Here is a 25,501-nt window from a genome sequence, read left to right as displayed (position 1 = left end):
ATCCGAGTTCGATTCTCGACGAAAGCCTTTGTGTTTACCACGGAAATACATTGTGCATATTGATGAAAGAAACTGATAGATTGGGCATTGAAGTTGGAGCGTGTTTTCATCAAATGTATCTCAATATGCTTTTATTGAATTTGTAAAAATGTCACTAGACGTGGAAAATGCCCGCATATCGTCGTTTGTTTAGATTGAAAACTCAAAATAAACAACGTAATGTAACATAAACGCTGCCTAAAAATTTAGGAAATCGGTCACTGTGAATGTAATATCCCTAAACCATGTCATGAGGCATAGTTCATAACTTGAAATTTTTCGCCAAAGTGAATAATATCCCAAGCTAGTTTTTAATTAAAATGATAGCAGTCCATTTTCTTCTGAATGATAAATTATGTTTATGCTTGCCAACGGCCATTAAGGAAAAAGTGTCATCCAACGGACAAGTTCTTCATTGTTGGTCTACTTTAGAGACATATTTATCCACCGAGAACGTTGGAATTTCTGTAACGCATAAAATATATTGTGCCAATATTAGTACCTACACCTGTGTGGGGAAATTTTGTGCCCATTCCGCTTCAAAATTGCTTCACAGTCTATAAAACCCGAGAAATGCGGTTTCCGCGCGATGCAAATGCGCATACTTGTCGTGTGGTGAGAAGGAATTTTGTATTCCTCATTTCCAATTGCCACCGCCCTTTCTTCTTCGCGAGTGTATTCGCAAGTGCCTGAGTCATTAGTTCGAGGCTACCCCATGGCTTTTTTTTTCTAACTCGTGCTTGAGTGGAATTCCATAACATTGGCTAGAGTTTTTATTCGGAGGCTATCGTACACTTTCATTACGTAAATGTTGGTCACTTTTTGCTTTGAAATCTTGAAGTTTACGCGAAAGCAAATTCTTGACCTAAATCAGTAATGAATGCATGCCCCCTGACTCGAATATGATAAAAATCAATTAACATTGAAGGGGTCAAAATGAATGAGAGCCAAGAAAAATCCATAAGAAATAAAAAAGTCTCTGATATACTACATAGCCGTGATATACGTGGTGGAGAACATCTTCATCTGGCTGATCAGCCACTAAATATAAGCAAGAATAAGGTTCTCATCATCCAGCCTCAATGATCCGTAATAAGATTTCAATTTCAATTTAAACTCAAATTTCCAAACGTATAGCCAACCTAATTGTCAATGAAAATAAAATTAAAACAACTGCTTATTCATAAATGCTACTACAGCGTTGATGAGTTTTTCAGTGGTAAATTTTTTGGTCTCTATTTTACTGCTCGTTTCATCTTTTCTATGTAACTTTTGAGTGTATTTTATGATGAATAAGTCCTGTGCTGTGTATATCTAACTAGCTGGAAATGAAAGAATTTCGCAATACATCTTTTTATTTCCCCTTCCTCTTTTCCCAGGTGGTGGCGTGGAGTCGGTCATGTCGGAGGGCGTGGTAAGGGAGGTCCTCTCTTCGGGAGGGGGTGGTAATGTCGCTGGGGGGCCGTACGGGGGTGGAGGGGGTGGTTGGGGTGGGGGTTGGGGCGGGGGGGACTCCCGGGAGTGGCTGGCCATCGCCGCCACCGCACCCCTGCCCCTCTTAGGCCTCAGCTGGGGGCTGCTCGTGTCCCGCCTCCACCGGCGACTCTGGAGGCCCGTCGATGTGTTTGTGGCGGCCCTGCTCTCCGCTGGGATCGCCAAGCAGGCCCTCACCCTCGCCTTCGCCCTCCTCTCGCTTCTGCTCCTGCCCCCGCCGCCCCCAGACGCCCCCACCACCACCACTGATGACGTCACAATGGGCGACGTATCCTCACCGGTCGCCGCAGCAGCCGTCAACGGTGAGGAGTGTTCCACATATACCCATTCCATTGTCAAGAATTTCTCCTTCCGTTAATGACTTAAGTTACTCCCAAAGTGCCATCATATGTCATTTTTATACATCATTTATATACATCTAAAATATATTAATTTTATATCACCAGTATCACTTTAACGTCTACAACCCTTAGGTGATATAAAACTGATTTCATTTTAATTTAACTTTGTACATTAAAATCAAATGACACTAGAAAATATGACAAATAGAAGTCAAAATGACTCCATATTTGGTACCCCTGCTACTATTGAAACAGTAATACCATTAATATGCCAAAAGTAAAAGTGTCTCGCCAAAATTTGGCAAGTTAATATTTTTCATTTTGTACCAAAGAAGTTCTAATATAATTTTTTTATTTTGTGTATTTAAGGGGGACTAAATTTTTATTTAAAATAGGAATAAAAAATGAATTAATTCATTTATTAATTTCATGAAAATGGCGGAAGTGCTAAATGTCATTATAGAGGTAAAAATACGACGCATGAAAGGTATCACCAGTGTAATATTTAGGACAAAAAGTGTTATCATCTATATCACTATGCTGTTTGGTAACGTCTTGATATGAAAATAGAGCAGAAGTATCTTCCCCTAGTGTTTGCATGATCGAATGAGTTCATGGTGTTTTGCCCGTACTTTTCGTATCCACCATCACAATCTTGTGTGGACATTACACTGGTACGCAGTGTAGTAATGCTCTTGTTTTACACATTGATTTCCTTCATGTCTCCATCAGACGGCGGCTGGTCCTGGGATAGTTCGGGGGCGGTGTCTCCTGGCCCGCCTGGGGGCGGCACCCGCGAGGAGGCGCTCTGCTCTGCGGCCGTGTGGGGCCTCACCTCTGCGCATGCGCTGCAGGCGGCGGCCCTGGCCTCCCTGGCCGCGGACCGGGCATTGCTGGCCCTGGGCTCGAGGCCCCGCCGCTTCAGGGCCGCGCAGGCCCGCTACCACGTGTGCGTGCTGGCGGTGGTGAGCGCGCTGGTGGGGGCGGCGGGGGTGTTCGCCCGCGGGGGCGGTCCGCCCCCTCCCACCGCCTCCGACGACCCCTGCCTCTTCCTGCCCCACCAGCTGGACTCCCGCTTCGCCCTCTTCTGGATCTGCCTGCACGGGGGGCTGCTGCTCTCGGGGGCGGCCCTCGTCGCCATGGTCTCCGCCCGGCTGTGCTGCTGCATGCCCAAGAGGCGCCTCCGCGGCGCCGGCGCCTCCACTTCCCCCGAGGACGACAGCGGATGCTGCGATGACGAGGAGGAGGAGGCCGTCCTCCCGGTCCCCTCGCCCTGCGACACATCCACTGCCGCATCCACCGCATCCACCACGGCGAGCGGAAGGTGCGGGAGCACCGCCGCGCTCTACGCAGCCGCTTCCGCTGCACCCAATAACAAGTGCGCGTGCGCGGGCACGGACGTGTCCATGGCCTTCCGGTGGACGGAGCCTCCGGCGCCGCGCGGAGGCCAGGACCTGAGGGCGGAGCTTCGCTGGTCCACCGTGGTGTCCCTGATGGCGCTCTACTACATCCTCAACCACATTCCCGTTTTGGTGAGTGCTTGTTTACATTCAATTTGGGGCGAATTATGATTGGCTGGAGGTTGGGTTGATAACGCTTCCATATTTTTCGCGTACTCCCGTTGTCGTAAATTTATCTAAATTGTACATCAATGAGATTATTTAAAACAAGCTATTTATCTTTGTTCCTAAAGGTCTGTTTACGCGGTACATTTACACGTGCGGGTTAATGTCTAAATGTTTGAATGCGAGGATGAACGCCAAAATTCACCGTGTAACCACCCAACTCGTACGAATGCATGCACCGAAAATAGAACCTGCTCTAATTTGGTCCATGCATTCGTGCATGTTCCGTTCCGGTCCACAAAAATCATTCTTACAAACAGACATTAACTCGTACGTGTTAATGTATCGTGGAAACATGCCTGTAGGATTTTATATAATTTACGTGCTCCGACTGCATGAAAAATAATCAATGACGTCGTCGCCACTTATAAAAATTGTATTCAGGTGAAATTTGTCTCCGATCGTAATTTTAATTCATAAGTTATGTCCTCCTTTCGGCTTGCGTATCAAAAGAGCCGCAACGCATCCGTTCGTGTCCGGATTGGAAAGGAGTAAGAGGAGAGCCATTAGTCGCTGATGTTATCTTTAACACTGACATGAGTCTCACATGAATTGCGTACACGACGAGCCAAGCTTCATGTCGGTCGGGCGGTCGCAGGATTTCTCTTTTCCTCAGTGCCGCAGAGAATATTTTCGAGAACGGTATTTGGGATGAATAGTTTCGAATGGACGGGGATTTCTCCTTTTGCTCAAAGTGAGCCAGCGAGACAAACGCATCAATCACTGTGTACTTCCTTTCCAAAGAGCGCGTGGGTTTGTTGCTGCACCCTCCCCCCACCAGGTGGGAGCCCGATCGCTCTCTCTCCGCATCCCTGCGCCTTCTGATGCGCGCGTAGCTTAAAGCCTCTTCGCGCCCACGTAACGTGGGACGTGCTCAGCACGCATAACCTCCTCAAGACCACGTAAATAGAATGCCCTTGATCCTTCCTGATCTTCCAATCGCGCAATGCATTCCGATCGCGGCTTAAGAAAACGCGTCGAATTCTTTTAGCGTATTTACTTGGGATGGTCGGATCGGATACCTCGGATCCAAGTATCCGCAGATATTGCCCTTAATCGGATACATCGGATCCAAAGTCGCGGAAGACATCGGATCTGGATCCGAAATTTTAAATAATAGCTTCAATGAATGCAACGCCCGATAAGGGTGGAAAGAGTTCCGATTATCTCTTTGAATGCACCGTCGCATGCGATTCTTGTCCTACTCATGAACCGTTTTGTTTAAAAGATCTCGCAGAGGTTACGTAAGAGAATTTCAGCCGTGGAAAATAAAAAAAAGGCAAAATACGACTAGCACATATTGTGACTCTTCCCAAGAGATTGAACAATCATCGGGGGAATCTCAGCATCAGGAATTCGAAAATGCATTTGGATCCGAAAATATCCGATTCGAAAGATCCGGCTCCGAAAATCAAGGATCCGATCCGAATCCGGATCCGAAAAAAATCCTGGATCCGTCCATCCCTAGTATTTACGTGAACAGATATTCATCTAGTTACTCTAACATGCATTCATATTATTATGCCTATTCATACTTAACCACCATTGAGGCAGGCGGTCCAATTCGCTACTAACGTCACATTGTTTAAGTTAGTGAGGCCCGAACCGAACGATCGTTTTTTACGTGCCTTCCGAGCGATAGCTTCAGTGATCGCTCCAATTATTGCGGGAAAATGACAGTTTCACGCTATAGTTTCCAGCAATGGCTCCAGGGATGGAAATCACATCCCCCTTTCAATCCGCTAGCCTTTTCATATTGACGTATTTATTCTCATTTACAGTAATAAATATTACGATAAAATTTTCAATAAACTTGAAAATATCGACTTGGGCATTTTTAATATATTGTTAAAAATTCAGGGGGTTTTAGCGAAAATATTTTTAAGAAATAGTGCATCACGAAAGAGCAATGGTCGAGTGGGAGTGATACGTCTTCTTAAGCGTTTTCCATCGTCACTTCCGGGACACATTCAGCCTTTTCTCGTTTGCAATTGCTTAGTATTCCATCAAATTCGCATTCGCTCTTTCTAATGCTCGGATGGTGGAAATCGCGCTACGTCATCAACTTTGATCCCTTGTGTAAGTTGCGACCGAGATTAAAGAGACATGTCACGACGCCGATGGCTTTTTGCTCCAGACGTGATGAGCTCATGTTCCTAATTTCTCTGTGATTTCTACAGTGATCTATTTTAGGTTCATCATCATAAGTGATCAGTCTTGACATTGATTTGACGCATCTCTCCATTCCGCTCTCCTATAGGCTAGCCTTTTCATTGTTACGTATCACTTCTACATCCTCTCCTATGTTGCTCATTGGGGTACATGTCCTACTACGATTGTCTGCATTAGACCACCTTAAAGTGTCAGGTAAGTTGTCACGTTTTCTTTTTAGCGTTTAGAAAATGCTACAATAGGTGAAATTCAAAGCCATGTTCATGCAGTTCTTTGCATAAATCAACTTCAATGCCACCGAATTCCTATTAAAATACACAAAAGTAAAAAATTAGGAAGATTGGTTCGACGTTTTCTTTTACCTGTTCGCCTTTTCCTAGCGTCGTATTTATTCTCTTTTAAATCCTTCGTAACCTGTCCTATTTAAATCGTTCGGGGCCGTCCCTTGCTCTCATTTCCATCCACTTGTCCTTTTATGATTATTTTTCATCGAAAATCATGCCTGGATGAGAAAGTTGTCACTGTTTCAGGTAAGTAATAATACAACTTAATTTCAAATTGTTCGCTGCAGTTGATTCCTGATTGGGCACTTCCGACAAGCGGATGAAACGAATGTCCGGGAAGTATCATAATATCTCATTAAAAGACCTTCCAAAGCTAAACATTCTGACATGGGAAATTTTCCGCCTCGCAGCTCAGAATGTAACAAAAGCGTCCGGAAGATTTTTTTCTCAAGGATTCTCTCTCTGCCATTGTCTCCGTAACTAGATCGCGAGGTCGAGTGGGAAGTAGTAGATGCGGAAGGATCTTCATTAATCACGTTTTGGCCGTCTCGGTTGTAATATCTCGAAAAACGTAAACCTGGTCAGAAAATTCTTGAAGCCTTGATGTCACGTCGAAGTTGACTGCAATCGTGGTCGACAGTTATGTTCGACTCGTGTGCACGTGCGAGATATCGACAGCGAAGCATAATGAAGGGAGTGCGAGTTGATGGAGAAAATTGTCCATTTTGACTCGAACTATCAATCTTCGATTATTCCTCCCTGGACCGATGAGCGAATTTGAACAGTTCAACTTTGGATGCAATATGAATCGATATATCGCCAGCGGCATTTGTTTATTCGGCTGCGTAGGCAAAGGATATTTATGCAATTACAGATTGCTTTTCATCAATTTGATAGGTGAGGAATTCAATACGAAGGATCGAAAATTAGCCACGTTTTACTAAATTTAATCACAAAGGAGGGAGTCTATAAACTGTTTCTTTCCCGTCAATATCATTTCTTTTGTTTTCTGTCTCTGTCAGCTCGAAGTAAATTGGTACTATCGACATCCTTATGCGTTGCTTTTACTAGCCACATATCCATAAGAATCTACATTTAGTTTTCTATGGATATGTAATAACTGGATTCTTGAAACTGAATGCACAAACGATTGGAAAATAAAAGTAATAACTGAATAGAATTAAAGAAATTTTAGATAATATAATGATAGAACCATTTTTGTTGGAACAGTCCATGATGGAAGCCCAAAAACAGGTTTTTATGGGGTCCTTATATATCACACTAGTTTTGTAAAGGGTATTCTATTATTATCTGTAGGTGGAACAAAGATACACATTATATTCACCTTATTTTTCGTTCCGATGTATTTTCGTTAAAACACGGTTGTAAATCGTATGAAATATTATACGGCACTTTGTACCCCAAGTTTCATGTTAATATTCCTGTTAATTCAAAATCTAACAAACCTCTAACCAAGAAATTTCGCCAGGTAATATCCGCGCTATTTTTTTCCGTGGAGGCTGTCTTTGATGTATTGGTAATTGAATATCACACTTAGTGCTTCGTACAAATGATTTATTGTTAAGTTCTTCTTTAAACCGGAATTTAGTCCGGACCTAAAAAGCCCTTTACTCGGGTGTTTGAAAGGAAGGAATCCCGAGTGTCATCGTCTGCTGTTGTTGTCCCCTTTGGCTCCCGCCACCTCCGGGTGTGATATCTCGCGAAACGGGAACGGAAAACGTGACAGCGTGATTATCTCCGCCGGGGCGAATTCGTCGGGCGAGGTTGAGTGCGTGTGTAGTGGGGTCGCAAACAAGCCGCCCCTTTTCCAAACGGAGGGCCCTTCCGCCCACCCACTGCGCGGTTCGACTTTCTCTTCGCCCCGTCGCCCTCTTTTGTTTTCCCCCGTGGTGCGCTTCAATTAGTTCGCGCCTAAATCGGGGTCGTTCACTTGTCGGACCCGAAATCGCGATCAATTCCCAAGAATTCATTGGATTGTAGGAAGTACGATACCCGCTACTAAAAGAAAATCTTCTGCATTTAACTGTTCTCTCATTAACTCGAAAAAAGTCACCGCCCACTTATGCATGAGTTGGTGACGTCAGCAGTCCCCCTCCTATTTAAATCGCACAGAGAGAAGCGCACATTGAAGGAAAGTATCCCTCACGAGAGTATAAGGAAACATCAGCGAGCCACGGGGTGTCGATGTGCTGGGCCCATGAGTCATAATTAGTTGAGTCGCTGTGACTCGCTCGGCAGGAGTCGGTGACGTCATCGACTAATTACGAATGGCTCTTGCGTCATCGACTTCTTGCACGAATTGTTAGAAAAACAGGCGAATGGATCGAAAAAACGGACAAATACGGGTGTTTTGGATTCTCTAATCGCAATCGACAGTTGAAAAAATTGGAGAATGAGCAAGTTCGGCGAACACCCGCGGAGAGGCTCGACGTCTGCCGTCCCTTGTGGGAGTCATCGGCCGCATAATTATGCTCACTTCTCACGCGCTCGACAAACTCTTTTACACGCTTCCGACTTTTTCCTGTTCGATATGTGTGTTGTTCCCCTTCGAAAAAAGTGGGCTGTGCCACCTTACCTTCCCACTGCAAAGTGGGGGCGTCGTGTGATGTTTTGACCCACTTCCTGGTCCGGCGTGGGAACGAACGACTTTACTTCCCCTGCCACCATCATCATCATCATCGGCTGAGATGATTTGTTGCTTTTCCTCCACTCGGCTCCTTTGCATCCCACGCTCCGTCCCCCCCGCGGCACTCCATGAAAGCATTGTTATCCCTTCGAGCAGCGTCTCCCTTGTATATTTGAATATGGCCGTTACGCCTTCGATTGTTGCGTCAAGATTTCGAAATTGTATTGGCGGGCGATGGAGAGAGATCGCAGTCAATCAGTTCATTTTTATAATCCCTTGAGTGAAGAAACATCCACTCACAATTCTTCACGGAAATTGTGCCATCAATTTTGATCAATTCGCCATTCAGTTTTCAATTTGAGCGTTTGCCGACATCGATGTTTCTGGAGAGGATGTTTGTGAACTAGAGAGAAGCCTGTTTTTGATACGGCCGTCATAGTGACACACTGCGTATGTTGTGTCTCCTGCAAGCGTTCGTATCGAACACGTCGTCAAATTTAGTCTAATCCGAGGCTGCCGAAGCATTCAGAATTTGCGTTACGACGTAAAGACATTAAATAATTATTTCGTTGGACAAAATATTGAAAATAAGTTTATTTTTAGTTTACGTATCCAAATTTCTTCGTGTACGGTATTAAAAGAGAATTTCGCACTGTAATGGGAGGCTATTTTATGCTTTGGTGGCTATATTTATCATTAGAACCTGTGCGAATCTGCTTCTGCCTTGGTATAACAACACGGGTGGCTTCTGGGTTCACCTACGGTAAACTCAAAGTAAAGATGGGGCCATTCTTACTCTGGGGCGGTAAGAGCCAAGGGGCTGCATAGATGAGGCCCCAGTACATCCCAGGGATGTTTTATTTGTGTTGCCAAGGAAGGAGGATTTCAATTAGTTTCCAGAAACGTCCACAAGGTAGCGAGGAGGGCTGATCGATCCATTTATTCTCAATATTTGCAGTTCGATATTTGATGTCGCCAGGAATTGCCCTGAGCAGTTATGAATTATCGATAGAAAATATTGTCGCGAAAATAAAATTCTCTAACCAGTCCAAAATATAACACGCGTCCCCATGAAATTCGGAACGCTCTAACGTCGGCGTCGCGAGTGGCGTGGATTTTAAACCCGCTTCAATGGCGTTGGGGGACAATCTAGTGACCGAAGTATGATCTGGTGCTCTTCCGGTGAATCAATTGAATGAAATTACGGTGTGAATGTGGGAGTCCAATTGCATGCTGCATGCTGGTGATTGATCACCCCCTGCCAAACACCCTGGAGATGGCTCGCATGGTATTATGTAGATGTAGATGAAATGCTCTCGGGACTTCCGCCGGGTGAGTTGCTCCATAGCTGTCTACGTTTCGACCAACGACTCTTTTGTCGGCATTAGTTATCGCAGTATTCCTTCAGAAGACGACGAAGGTATAGTGGTGTTCCTGACGAGTCGCTGGTCGAAACGTCGACAATATCGAGCCGGTATAACAACCGAGATCAGTGGCGTAACTATGGGGGGGATGAGGGAATTTATCCCCCCCCCCACCAAACCCTCAGAGAAATCAAAAAATAATTTAAATTTCTTGCCTGGATTTGATATATACTAACTGCGTCTGCTTGAAGTAAAGTTTTAAGTGCCGAAATGATGTAAAATGCATTTTCAGGCATGTTATTTTTCAAAATGTTTCCTTGAATCCCCGTTTCAGAGGGGGGTTGCCCCCAGTAACCCCCCTCACCCCCCCCCCCCCACCACCCTAAGCATATTCCTAGTTACGCCACTGTCGAAGATCATTTCATTGGACATCTAGTGAATCCTCCGTTGTAAAGCGATATTCGTGGGTTGGAGGTATGGCTGACACCTTCTGCACACACCTCTGTTGGTATTTACTGCGCGGTGCGCGTTGCTTTGAACGGAGACCCTCGCCGCGGTGGAAACAGAAAGGCCGGTCTGTTCTGGTTGACCTACAAACTTGGTTGGTTCATTTCGATATGTTTTCACTCGCCGCGGCAAAAGGCGGACAAAGCTCGCGCTCGCTGTTCTAATTTTTGTGATGGAATGAGTCGTCGGTCGTGTTTTTGTGCGGTTGGATTGACTGCGGAGGGAAAGTATGTAATAGCTCATTAGAAATTTCTAACCATCTTTCTCATGCGGCGTCTTCACCCTCATTTCTACACAAACTTGAGATGGTCTGATTTGTGTGCATCCAGCTGTTAATTTATACGCATTCTGGAAATGAATATCATGAAGAAATTAATGGCGGAAATCAGTCTTTCGATAATGAGATATAATCAGGGTAGAACCATACACTTTCTTGGAATGTGTTTTTCCGCGGAATGTGGAGGCAGTTGTTGATTCACGGTCATTCCTGCTAGCAACGCATCAAATTTATCATTTTAATTTATTTTTTAGTGGAAATAAGTGAAGGATATTATGAAAATCTTCATTTACGTTATACTTCATTAATTCGAGGAATGGTGCTGACTAGCCGGCGGCGTATATTTACGGAGTCTCCCGCAATTGCGCATCAAGTGCTAAAATTCCTCACAGGAAAATCATTTGCATTGTCTGGGGTACAAACTCGTGAAAATATCCCGCACAGCAGTGACACAAGTGGTTGTTCCAGTGAGATGAAAACTGGCGCGAAGTAGGGTTATCCTGCTTCGAATCCCAGTCCAGGCGAATGATATTTTTCCGATGTGGAATTTTCGCCCTTCATCTGATTTTTTTCCGCGTCCCTACATTTCTATCCGACTTCTTCTTCTTCTTCTCCGTCTTCTTGGTCTTCTTTTCTTCTTTCTTCATTGCTTCTGCTGATGATGGTAAGTCTCTGCAAGGATTTCGCATGTTGACGACCCCGAGGACCTTGCCGACCTCGCTGCCGTGCCCGACACCCGCCCTTTGCGGACGGGTCCCGGTCGATGAGATTTCGAGGCTCATTTGGCTGTACTCCATGTTTTCAGGGAAGAGATAGTTGGTGGGGTTTCCCACTTCCATTCCAACAGTGTTTTTCACGTGACACCATCACGTGAATTTCTTTCGTCTGGCTCCTACCCTTCGACCTATCTAACATGGGTGACCCTACCGGGAATAATTGCGAATTAATCCCGCCAGCGCAGCTTTAGGGGTCATAGGAACGCGCAAGCCTTTCCACCGCGACAAGGTTGTAGCCCATGGGATTTTTGATGTTGAAAATGGTGTTAAGGGTAGAATGTTAGGTAAACGAGGGAGGGGAAGGAAAAGAATAGGATTTTTAGATAGATTGAAATGAAGTAGGCCTTACCGTGAATTGAAGAAGGCAGTGTTGGGAGGAAAGGGAGGCTCCCAGATCACTTCTTTAGTACTCCATGGAAAGCTACCTTAATCGGTGGAATACTTTAATATCACAACGGATTTTTATAGAATGCCCTTTTAATCAATCCAACCACAGTATCTAATTTTAGATATTGCTGTCGGATTGATAACCAGAGTATTGATTAACATTGACATTTTAATTGCACTTTGAGTGCGCGAATTTGAACACTGATCCCCCGGATTCACGCCGTGCACTGTCTTTCTTGAACTGCAAAAGAATCGTTTTTCCTCTTCGGAGTTCTGCTGCTAATTCAGGACATGGTAGCCCTGGCAGTGTAAACCATCTTGTCATCCATTAAGGCGACAGAACTCCACACATGACTTAGGTGCAAGGGCGTGCCCTGGATCATAACTAGGGGGTGGGGGGCATGCCAAGGGATTTATTAAATTATTTCCTTGAAAAAAATAGTTTTACAATAGTTACATATTTTATACTAATATATATAATGTTTCGTGGGTTTCATGAAAGTTTGTTGAAGACTTTCGTTTCAATTCATTACTGACTTTGCTTAAAGACTTTTGCGTTTTTTGCTTCTAGGGGGGGCAGATGCCCCTCCCCCCCCCCTAGAAGCAAAAATCGCTGGGTACGCCTATGCTAAGATGCCTTTGTCGTTCAAGTAGTTGAATAGCTGGTGCGAATGTGGAAGATACAGGTTCGAATCCCGGTCAAGGAAAATGAATTTTTTCTCCGCGGAATTTTCGCTCTTCATTCTTCGGAATAGGATGATCGTGAATTCATACATTTGTAGTCTCGTGTGGTTACTTTGTCGTTGTGTATCGCATGTGGGTGTCCTCGGAGCCTCGTTACGTCATCGTCGGATGAGCGATTTAAGCCCTTAACTAGCCTTCGATTTCGATTGAATTGGTAGGAGGGACGTACCCATTGAGGACGGACGGTGGACGGACCCAATTAAATAGACGACGTGAGTGTCGTCCACATGGAAACGCGCCCAGCCCAAGGTCCAAGAGACTGCGCACATAATAAGTATAGGAGGACTCAGTGCGTCCCGTCGAAGGTTGATTTATTTCTGCTGCGCGGCTCGGAGCGATACATTCATTATCAACATAGTTGCTATTGAACTGAGTAGTTTGAAATCGAGAGGAATTGCAACAAAAAATTATGATAGATTATACAATCACGAATATAAATTTCGGTTAATTGCTTTTATTATAACTTATATCCCGGCGACTATAACTTATATCAGGGTGAAATTTAGGATAGATTTTAGATGTGGTTATTATCCATACATTACTCAATTAAAAAATAGAGCAGCCTCCGCTGCCGCGAGGATTTGAACCCTGTTCCACGGGGTGTGAACTCAACAATTTACCCAACATACGTACTCGATACCATCCTATCGGATTGGGTCGGGGAGGAAGGAGCTAACCATAACGAGATGAACCATTGCAGGTCACCAATTAAACTTAGCGTACTCGCCGTCGTATTATAGATAATATTTTATTAAAACTGAAAGATGATGTAAATATAAATACGTTATAGTCTCGGAGATAGAAAGAAAGAGAATTAGACAGATAACGAATGCATCTATTGGCGGAGTGAGATTGGAAAGAGTGAAAAGAGTTGAGCTATTTGGGCAGAATATTAGAGAATAATGACAACTGGTCCCTGAAGTCAAAAAAAGGATTACTTTAGCGAAGAAAGCCGTCAAATTAAAGGAAAGTTTCATGGCAAACAACACCATTAGTTTTAGAGATTCCTGGAAATTGTGTTATGCAGTGTGCTGTCATACGGGCGTGAGACATTGAGATCGACGATGAATGTGAATTGAACAACTTTGAAGACCGCGAAAAACGTAGATTTGGAGTTGGGCTGGCATGCAGAAAAGCTAACGAGACGATATTAAATGAAGTGCATTTAGAGTTAGATATATTTGGAAAAAAATAGAATTACATAAGCAAAGCTCATTGGGCATTAGAGTATCTTCACTTGGAACGCTGTATGAGGAAATAAACCTCGGTAAAAGACAGGGAGGACGAGCGAGAACTTCAAGTATCTAAATCTAAAAGTATTGGTGATGTTAATTTATCGCAATATTACAAATAAATGAAGAAAAGGCTTGAGATAGCGCATTGGTTGGAAGTTACGGCTGCAGCAACAGGAGTGAGCTTTGTAAAGAGGAGGGAACTCGTCGTCAGGCTGTCCTCCTTAATTCTTCTTTAGCAACGCCATCTCCACTAACCATTTCCCTCACCCCCCCTCCCCTCAACCCCCCGTACTGTGACAATGAAATACCGCTTCCGCCATCGCCGCGCCAGTTTAAAACCAATTCTAGGAATTGTATGGTCCTAAAAATTATCTGGCGTAAATTCTATCCGACGATCATCAAAATTTATCTTGCAACTGTTTTTTCTTACCTAATTCACTACCGTTTTGTGACAGATAGTTGTGAAGAAGAAGAGGTTGAAAATATATATTTATATACAGAAAGGAAATTATGCTTCTGATATATGTACATTTGGGGTTTTTAATGTAATTATTAAAATAACTTCTGCGAAAAAACGACTCGGTTCCATTGGTAAATTGTCAACGTTTTCCATTGAAACACTATTTGTTTGAACTGGTGATAGTGAAAGTATCCCTTCCTTTCTTCTTTGTAGCTAATGCATTTTTATGCTGCTCCACAATTCGCCTCAATAAGAGTTTGGCGGTGGGACAACAGCCCAAATGAAAAAAATAGAAGGATGGCGCGCGTCTGAGATGCATCTCTAAGGAATCCCGGCTAGCTCATTTTAAAGTCCTTTATTGTTCGAAGAAACACGAATAATTATTTGTTTCTGCAAATTATCTCTCTTATTACATGGTTGCCTGAGGGAAGAAGAGTGCACTGTTTTCAACTCCGTATTATGCAGTTTTTCCTCCGTAGATGGCAAAAAATTCAGCCGATTTTAAAAGAACAAACTATTGGTTGAATTTTAACATTAGCGAAAGTGGCATTGGGCATATTTTGTCAATATTTGACTTCCGGGTTGGAACGGAAGTGGCGTGTATTTATTCAACCGCAGCACCAACTTATGCGAAAATCCTATCGATCGACTCCATACGTTTCTTCGAGTGTCAAAAGCTATACTTGACTCCAATAACACTCTCGATCTTAAACTTATCTACTATTGTACCAAATTAATGAAAAAAAAACATCGTTCCACTAATTAAGTTGCTTGGAGACTGAAATATCGTACGTAATTAAATATTACTTCCGCTTCGACGGGCAGTGGTATGTTACCACACAATCACTCTACCGTTGAAAGTAAACAAACTATTGCTTGACATTTTTTGTTTAATTATATGCTATAGGCAGTATCGTACTAAAAGGTGACTTCCGGTTCAAGGCGGAAGTGCCAAGTTACAGCTCATTCACAGTATCTATCTGCAACAATACCTTTTGCCGAAAAATAAACGGAAGATTAAGTTAGCGGGCTAATCGCCATACCGATATGGGTGATCATACAATCGCTCGACTCATCATGATATAATAGTGTAATTTGCCTGTAGTGACTTTAATCCCCCTTCTGGTTTGGACCGAAGGTGACACTAAGGAACTTAATGTCTTCACCTATTTAAATGAAGGTAAATATGCAAATGCAGCTTCATGCATACACACTCACACATATACTCAAGGCTTTACATAGCTGGAACTCCATTTCTGGATCGAAAAAGGAAGGATACTCATCAGCTCAGAATTTCACAAACGAAACATCGTTTGAAGTTGGTGGTTTCATCGTTTGAATCGTGATGCTATTGGGAGTGTTAGCGGTTGATAAAGAGCAGATTATAATCGCCAATTTAAACTGGATATGAGGGAATCCTTTGAATTTACTCCCATATGGACGAAATAATTGACTATTTGTGTACCTGAAATTGTTATTTGATTCATTTGTTAGCTTTTCTTGAGTTTTCTGACAAATTAAATTTGTATAGTTTTATCATAACAATATCATATGCTTCACATTAACAGCTCCACCGATTTCTGTGAGCAACTTAAATTTGTCTCTTCATGTTTTGGGGTAATTTCGTTTAGGTCGGAGATAAAATATTCCTGTGTCGGATCCCATATGCTCGTTAAACATCTCTCTTTTCGCTTTCAAACGTTGCTCTGCAAGGTATAACGAATGCTTACCACTCCCTATGTATATTTTATCACATCCGAACTGCTCCTCCGCCGTCAACCAACCGTCCTGGGGGAATTCGGTGCTGTGGATGAAGATGAATGGTTGTTGACCCTGCTTGCATCCGGGATACCCGAATAAAGATCGAGCAACAGAATGCATTGGTGCGGTGGTGAAGCGGGCCCAATGCCCTCTGCTCTGCAATGGAAAATGGGCCCAAGGGCCCTGTGGAACTTAGGACGGTGAAGCGTTGGGAAATTCGTCGGAGAATTTGACTATGATACAGTTGCACAATTATAACTCGCGATAAATACTCTTTTGTATTTTGGAATTAATTCCTATGAAATTTATAGACTGTGTCAATGTTAGGAGGATGTTTAAAAGCTGTCTATTTTCTGTTCATCTACCCATTGTACAATCTTAAGATCTCAATCTTAAGATTCTGCGGCCCTCTCTTCCTCATTTTACTTCCTCCGTATTAAAATAAAATATAATTGCACTTTTCAACAGTTATTTCATTGAGTAAAACGCGTTTCCACTCACAGAGCCATCGTCTGGTACAAGAACCAAAATGCCTTGATCCGTCGTACGAATTAAAATAATTGTCGAAAAATGCAATTACACTTTATTTTAATGTGTAAAACTACCCATTACATCACGCCTGAATCGGTTCAATTTATTTGTTCCACCGCTTCCCTGATTTTCTTCTTCATTGCGGCCTTCTTTATCTGTTCCAATCCCTTATCTCAGAATCTTCCTTCCTTCTAGGGACTTTTCCTTCAGTTTAATCCTAATCAAATCACACAGATGACCTATATGATACTTGTGATTCCAACTCTGGTGTACGGCGCTTCAAAGTTCCCTTTCATCTCCATTTCACTTTGGTACTCCTCATCGTTTCTCGCCCTATCCGTCCATTTCATCTTCAGTTCTTATTCAGATTTACTATTTTCCGTGTAAAAGGTATAATATTGACATCCAAGATAACATATATCTAAATATATTCAGCTGGGTGTAAGAAAAATTTGTAAATTCCTGTTTATAATATTATTTTTAGTATACATTTTGCACTTCACAGTAGCATCATTAGGACTAAATACATTGTATGACAGGAGTAAATGCATCAATACAAGACCTGACGGTTAGCCATCTGTTTAGCCCTGAGGAAATCCTGAGGACTGTTAAGTATGTATATAGTCCTGATTCCAGGGAAAAATAACTGGACGAATTGTAATTAAAAAACATTGCGTTCGCCTTGTTTCTTTGGATGACGTGGTAAAATATTAGAAAGTAACGGCAAAAACACTTGATGAGCTATCCGTAGTGATGACTTACTAAATACCATATAAATTTATGGTTCTAACAAAACTTAAGCAGCCTAAATAACTTTTTATAAGAAACTTTTTATAGTGTCGCCATGGTAACATGCACGTAAACAGCCCAACGAATTCCAAACATGAATTTACTAATTCGGATGTGAACGGGGCTGTACATCCCAGAGGCTAGGCGTGCGGCTGAATCTGTGTAAATAAATAATGATGAATTCGCTCTGTCATTCCAATGGAGTATTAACACGGTAGCAAGGCCTCTCGCCAAAGTACTTCTCGATCAACCTCCGGTCGAGGGGAAATGAATGAATGCGCCGCTTGTGTGTGTCGCTTAGCGTATGGCCAAGCGACAGCGCCTCCTCTCATGCTCCCTTTGACTCTTCAACCGTAGAAAACGGCCTCTGGGTTTTCCGAAGAAATTACCCACCAGAGTGCGCGCGAATCTGCAGTGGAGGCGAAGAGTGAGTGACTCCCGCTGTAATTTATGAAGAGGAATCGTCAACCTTTTTAGAGCGACACGGAGAGGAAATCATTTTAGAACCTCGCTAAGTTTTCTAGGTCCGGTAGAAACAAAAGAAAGCTGCACGATTAGTCAAAAACTGCAACAGAAAGCGGAAAACAAATGTTAAACGAATTACGCTTGGATCCTCTAGAGACTCGGAGGCTGAGCCCTAAGCTTACATTTCTTGAGCAATTGAGAGTATATATCTATCAAAATGACTCGGAGTATATCATATCAAAAAATCTCTCTATTTCCAGGTCCAAGGAGATTATAAATCAAGGGAGATATTTTTCCGAAGGGATAGGCAGAGGAAATCGTTTTTCATAAACAACAAAGGGCCTTAATAAATGATCGGCTCACTTCGCACGGGCATTTCCTTTTTCTGCAAACCGATAGTGTCCTAACAATCCCCGCTACAAGCCTCTTAGGACGATTTTCGGGGCTGTATGCATATGACACCATAAAAAAAGAGTGATATGTTGCCGGAAGGTTAGGTATGGATACCAATGCATCCTCAAATGCGATTATGCTTGGTGTTAGCCTTGAAAGAGTAGAGAAAAAGAATAAAGAAGCAAATCACGTATTTGAGGAGCACCAAATAGGCCAAGAGGCTCGATTTCCATTCAGCCCTTTGAGATTTGTTAGCTCGGCAATATTCCTTCCGGTTTGGCTTCTCGCCCCGTCGTACTTGGCCGTTCTCTCGATTTCCACGCCTCCTGGTGGGAACTGTGCTGCCCGCAAACTGTTCTCCAACTGGGGCACTCTTCGGCCCACAGTTTTAACTTGTATTTTTAGTCGGAACATTCTCAATGACTCCGTTGTCTTCTCGAATGTGGAGCGACGGCGTAAATTACGTAAAAATTGCCTCAAACAGTTTGAAACTAATCAAAACAAAGGAGGATTATTCAGTGAAATAACATACGGGTTGTCAATTCTTCGATATGTAAACAGAAGAAGCGTTGCTATGGCCAAATATTGATTCAATATAAAAAATATTTCTAAGTCAAAAATATGTTTCCTTATTTTTTTGACATCTTGCTTTAATTTTTATAAATATTAAATGTTGAGGTTCAGGCATTTTATAAAAAACATATGTCCCAATGTTTCAGAAATTAATATTCCATTTTCAAGGCTTTTATTTAATGATTCGCGGTGAGCTTTCGCAGCCCGAAAAAATTAGCTGAAAACCATGATAGGAATGGATATTACTAGGTTGCTAATGTAAATAGCGTGATGTCAGGGGCTCGGGTCAATGTTTGGATCAACTGACCCAATAGTAAAGTGGCCAGAGGGGCTAATCTGCTGACGTATTGCTACCGTTCTTTAAAATGGGTTTACTAAAGTGACCATTCGTGACACTGCATACAGAGCGATCCTAATTTCAGTCGGAAACAATCTGTAATAAGGGCTGTTAACTGAAAGTCATAGTCGTGATGACATCGGCATTTAGTCATAACTTGCCAATATTATTGCTGGCGATTGCAAATATGTACTTGAATCACTCGCGACTATCCCTTTTAGACTGTTGTACAATTTATTGGACACGCATTTTAAGCCAACTTAAGGATCTCAATGACAATTTCTTGTTATCCCAACGAACCCTATGATGAAAATATGGGATATTTGTCAAAACAATTTATTTTTATATAAATTTGGTGAAAATTACAGCGAAACACGAGAGTAACGCCTTTGTGATTAGTTAATATCAAAAACGTGCTTTTTCCTCATTTAAAGTCAAGTCTCAGATGATAAGGTTATTGCGCTGTTGAGAATAAATGTTCTGCACCCTACGCTACGCTGCGGGAAATTTTGAAAACCGGTAAAAGTAAGCCCTCGAGGTAGCTTAATCGAGGTTCCACGAGAAAAAGACGTGGTACAGTCTGTATAGTTCACTTGTGATTGGCAGTGAATTCACTTTTCTCTGCATTCGGCGATTGCATTACTAAGGAGCCACCTGCGCTCATCGCAACTTAACTTTTTCGATTCGACGGTTTGTGGTCGCCACCATTTCGCAATTGGAGGGGAAGAGGTGCTCTCCCTCCCCTCCATATAGTTACCACCCACCCCCTTTATCCTCTCAATATACGCGGACATCGGGTTGCTTGGATACGAGTGTGGAAATTGGGACATCGGAAGATCATCTCTCTTCCCGTCGGCCACCGCTCCGCACTCTCATCTGTCCTCTCGTTCGCATGAACCCCGTTTTCCATCAAGGGTCATTTCATTCAAGATTAACATCATCATGGCACTCACACTAACTAAATCACCAAATAATCATCAAAAGTCAACAATCCTGAGATAAATTATACACAGTTCTCCATCTCCGCTCTCCTATCTGCTAGCCATTTCTCAACGCCGTATTCTGATATTTAAAAAAATGAATTAGCTGCGACTCCTCGGGATAATAATGTAATGGTTTCCCCTAGCCTTCCACATCGCAGTACTACAGCAGTAAAAGTAAATTTTACCACGCCTGCAGTGAATTGAGTGTCGCTGTACTGACCAGCAGCACAGCCGCGAGCAATAATTGCCATCGGAAAAAATTCCATGCTGCGAGAATCGAACGACTGACCTTTGACTTTCCGGGTCACTATGTAGACCAGTTCGCTATCGAGGTTCTTTAATTCCCATGGCAATTATCATCATAGTATTACAAGCCTAAGATTGCCATCTCTCCATTTATACTTTCTTCAAGCTGCTTCCTTCACTCCTTGACATTCTTCATTCCTTAGTTCTTGTTACTATTTCCCCATTACTTACCTTTAGGGCTTTCCGCGGGGACGTCTCCTTCAAAATTTCTCTCCTTTATATCTCTAAGGTAATTTATGCATCGTACGTCGCGACGTGACCTATCTACTCGGTCCTTCACTGGCGTATGGCTCCCCAATGGGGAGCCATACGCCAGAGCCATACCCCATACCTCAAGATGAACCAAACTCCCTTTGGTACCTATAACTTTGTTTTTTGGTGAATGAATTAGTCACCTAGCAAAATACATCTATATGCTACCCCAGTGCAAGCCGACTCAACAGGCGTCTGGCGGGGGGTGTCAGGGCACCACCCGTTAACAAATATAAAGTATATGCTTTAACGAATTACTGCGTAACTATCCGTTCGGCAAAATAACGATTTATTTTTTCTGTCGGATCTGGAAATATAGTGGGGTTCTTGTAATATGCCCTTTGTAAGGTAAGTGTTAGAGGGTGATAGAGAATTAAAGCTAGGGATCGGACTATTTATTTTTCTAATTTTATTACAAATATTGTTCATCCAATTACTATACTGGGTACAAGAAATCGGTGCATCGAACCTATTACCAAACTTCACTATCCATTATCAGGAAAACATGTTGGACAATTGGTGAACATATCTCGGGGGTTTCACCGGGTTAGCTTCTCCATCTCTCCTTCGAACGTTTCGATTAGCGACTCATCAGAGACCCAGAAATGCAATCGAGTTGTACTGCTTAGATTCCTACGTCCCTGAAGGCGACGTGCAAATCGCTCGTCGAAATGTTGCAAGGAGAAATGGAGTACTTAAGCCGGTGTGGAACCCGATGCATATTCACCCATGCTGTTCGTAGGGAGAATTGAATGAACAGACATTGCTTATATGAAAATTATTTCACAAACTTCGGAAGATGGATGTGTTTATATTCTTTTATGCCAATGACTTTTGTGGGGAATGTGTTGTTACGAATTTGATGTCTTCTCTTGGTGCATTAATTGTGTCATTCTGGGATCCTTACGGTATATTTGCGGGTGGACACGGTCGATGGCTGGATGGGTGGGGTGTGGCAAGGCGAAAGGGCGCACAGGTCACACACCTGTGGGCACGTCACGGATTCGCGCGCGCGATTCGCTTTTGTTTGCGTGCGTGCCCATCACGGGTGCCAATACGACCTACCCTTCTGCTCCGGCAGCCCGTCAACTCGTCAGCTCGTGAATGCGGCCGCTGCGATTCCATTGTTATCGAGAGCAGGGCAGTGATGGCAGAGAGCTGGATGAGCTACACTTTCGGGCTTCCAACCGCGTTACATATTGCTCATTGTCGATGCTACGACAGCTGACCGTGGTGACTTCATCCTCAGGGATTGATGTGAATGCTTCGATTCATTGTGGTCGGAATTTTGTATTGCTCAGATGAGTGCAGGTGGTGCCACCTGGGAGGCCGATTTTTCCCGCACATTTTCATCCATGTGTTGTGTGATTGGTGCCCGCGTATGCCTGAGTTGAAAATCAGTGTCGTAGGTCATTCTCTTATCCTCAGCCTATGAAATCATTGGCGGATCTAGGGGGAAGGTGCACTGAGGCAAGTGTCCCCCAGACCCTTAAAAATATGCAATATTTTTAATACGGTCCCATTATCATTGCGTTCGTTTTGTATTATGAGGTATCCTTGTGCCCCCCCAAAACAAAATCCTGGATACGGCCTTGCTTGTGCCCTCCCCCCCCCCCCCCAAGAAAGAAATCCTGGATCCGCCTCTGTTTGAAATAGCTTCTTTTTTTGCCATGTACTGCTCCCTGTAACCAGTGGACCGCCATAGAGGTTTAGCTCTGTCAAAGTGTGCTAGGTGGACGTGGTGCGTGATATTGAGGAGAGAAATCTTTCAGAGACACACAGGAGACGGAACGATTTGGATGGTGCCAGTTAGGAGATGGAAGGGGTTTCCAAAAAAACAACCGTTAGAATACAGCCTGACAGACTGCATTTTTCATTTTTAGATTATTCCATCTCATCTAATTATAATAATGCCATTGCATTATGAATTAATAATTTTATACCTCGATAGGTATTCAATTGCAGCCATATAGCGTATGACAACGGTGAAGCCAAATGATAGCATGAACCTTTACTTCATTTATACGCGATACTTAATTATTTTCGGCATCATTCATTCCCCTTTCTCTTTCCCTCTGCCGTTTTCTCTTTCCGTATTTGTGCGTGCCTAACGGGATGCGCACTCAATCCACCACAGCACAGCGCCCTCCCCATCCTCAGTGGCACTCCTCGCCTGCTTCCTCGTCATGTTCTGAATCCCTCGCTCACCCTCCTGCTGCTCACGCAGAAGCCGCATTCGACGACAAATGAGTGACGCAGGGCGCAGCGGCCGCCGCCCCATCATATGGTCTAACCCCAGACAGAATGAGAACGAATGAGACTGCACAGAGGAAGCCACAATCCTTCCCTTAGGCGCTCAATATTTATGTTGCCACTTTGGGCGCATTTGCATCGCTTTCAGAAATTTCCACAGCGCGGCAAAGAGCACAGAGCTATCCATTTATTCATGGTATTTGCGATCTAATATTTGACCTTCAAAAGAATAGCATTGATGTGATATCAATTCGATTGATCATATCATCTCCATTGCAAATTTTGGTTATAGACTTAATTATAGTTTATTTCTACGTCAAATAAAGATCGCTCTGCTGTCAGCGACGCGGGAGGCTACTTTTGAAAGCTCATTTAAATGCGGGATGGGTGACAGCACTTCCAGAGGCCGAATGGATAATCCTCCATTGCAGTTTTCGTGCTTACTATAAATATGAACGATAGAGTCCATGGTAGCGCGTGGTGACCTAACGGTTGAGGTCGAACTTTCAATGTTTTAAAGGGAATTAGAATAAGCTAATTAATAAAGTACTTATCAATAGCGATATCAGTGATTAAATTATGCAATTACCTCTGGTAAATATTTATTGACGACCTCCGTTAAGAGTAATTATGTCAACTTCCGTGGTAGGGAAAAGGATTGAGGGGCAGAAGATATGGTGAAGAAGGCATTTAATTTGTCGACACTTGCGTGTCAATAAATCTTTTGCAGTGAAATACTTAATACGTATTATTTTCATTGAAATGCTGATAAAGCACCTTATTTGTGATTAATACGTGTAATGGAACTGAAATATTTCCAATCGAAATTAACTGCATGATAACAGTCACAAACTTCACAACCCAGCAGTCGCACCGATCAGACGATTCACATGACCTGGGATTTTACCATTCCAATGCTGGTGGAATTTGCGCAACCCGATATCACTTCTTGTTTATATTTACTCAGAGATCCCATCACCTCACAAATCCACACTATTCTGTTCTCGAAGTTGCTTTCGTCCGTCTCTCTTTCGTGATTGCATGTCGTCATGCTCAAATACGCGCCTAAATCGATTGAAAGTCCACCCTTGTCACTTGGAGGTGATGTGTCGGTGACATTGACCCTCGGATCGAAGTAAACTAATGTTTGTTGTAAAATTGTGTTTGATTATTTCATGGGTGTGTGAATTACAAACTACCGGAGGAATAGTTTAGTATGTTTTTTACATTTGAGACAGAGACTAATTATTACTAAGGTCTACCGTATGCGCATTGAATTTTTTAGATTAAAATTTTTACTTTTACACCTATTTACAAAAATACTAAATTGAAATCGTTTTATTGTTTTTTAATTATTATAAAAATATTTTAGTTTTATAATACTTAAATACTATTTAACTTTTTTCCTAAAATATAGATTTAAAAATTAGTTATAAACGAGAAAAAGCGAGTTTAGTATTTTTTTTTAATAGGAGCTCACTGTTTCAGCTCCATAATTATTGTTTGTTTATGGTCGACCCTCGGCAGAGTGTGCCCTCATCTCCATTAAAAAAATTAATTACCTTCACTCCCGTGTAAAACATTTGTATTCGATGCTCTGGCGGCGAATTCTGAAAAGGGACCAGTCTATGCACGATGAAAAGTCTTTTGCTTTAGTCTTGAACGAATTAAATCAAAATTTTTATGCCGCCCACTTTTTATTTCCGTAGTAGAAAAAATTTGCTTTTGCGTTCCGACACATGGCGTCATAATCCGATCTTTGACGACGACAAGCGTCGAAACGCGATGTGAATTTCCGCAATTGAAGGAAAAAGGGAGGCGCGGATAGTTCGATATTTAATGCATTCATCATGTCATTCCAACTCATCTCGCTTAACGCAGCTGAACTTGAAGAGCGGTGTATGCATCACGAAAAAAAGGCTAAATAACCGTCCGGTCGTGTAAAAGTGTTGCCCCTCTCTTGAATAGCTGAACGCATGTTGTAAACATCAAAATCTCAACTGATGATAAAATTTCAACTACAAATGGTGATTTCCAAACGTTTATTTAAAACTTCTCTACTGGCCATTTGAAAATGACGTAAAATGTCGAATCTATTGTCAGTAGTGTAGTTTTGCATTAAAGAAGTGGTAATTACAGTTTATATTGTATATTTTAATCATATTGTTATTTTCGTTTTTTAATAGTTTATCATGGATGTATCCCATTTCCACCGAGTCAAGACTGAAACGATTGCATACGATCTCAACTGATGGTCCTCCTGTGTAGAGCTCCAATGATATTCCCTTGGACAACGCTTCTTACGTTGTATTCCGGCTGTCTCTGCGTGGGAATTGTGAACGCACCAAGGAGTTATCGCCATGGCAATCAATCAACACGAGCAGTGGGTGGGCGAGGCGAGGGGTGTCAGTCCACCCGTCTGCGATGCGTGTCTCTCTCTGCAGAATTGCAATCCATATCTGTGATGATCGAAGACTTTCTTGCTGAGGCGTGACCAAGTCCGTTA

General features: G+C 42.8%; 1 protein-coding gene and 1 long non-coding RNA gene across 2 annotated transcripts in view; both read left to right on the top strand.

Moving 5' to 3' along the window:
• LOC124158282 overlaps positions 1 to 1,502 on the top strand; it is a 79,539-nt gene extending 78,037 nt beyond the window's left edge. The window contains exon 3 of the long non-coding RNA XR_006864755.1: positions 1,419 to 1,502. This is a non-coding gene — a long non-coding RNA (uncharacterized LOC124158282). The remainder of the gene's footprint in view (positions 1 to 1,418) is intronic.
• A 51-nt stretch (positions 1,503 to 1,553) lies between these two features.
• The window catches only part of LOC124157038, a 215,132-nt gene continuing 191,184 nt past the window's right edge, over positions 1,554 to 25,501 (top strand). Inside the window, exons 1-2 of the mRNA XM_046531505.1 lie at positions 1,554 to 1,835; positions 2,607 to 3,406. Coding sequence (XP_046387461.1) covers positions 1,793 to 1,835; positions 2,607 to 3,406 — 843 coding nt within the window. The 5' untranslated portion in view covers positions 1,554 to 1,792. The remainder of the gene's footprint in view (positions 1,836 to 2,606; positions 3,407 to 25,501) is intronic.

This window comes from Ischnura elegans, chromosome 4 (genome assembly GCF_921293095.1).
Source record: "Ischnura elegans chromosome 4, ioIscEleg1.1, whole genome shotgun sequence".
Classification (NCBI taxonomy): domain Eukaryota; kingdom Metazoa; phylum Arthropoda; class Insecta; order Odonata; family Coenagrionidae; genus Ischnura; species Ischnura elegans.
The sequence above is the reverse complement of the archived record's forward strand: the minus strand, read 5'-3'. Positions and strand labels throughout refer to the sequence as shown.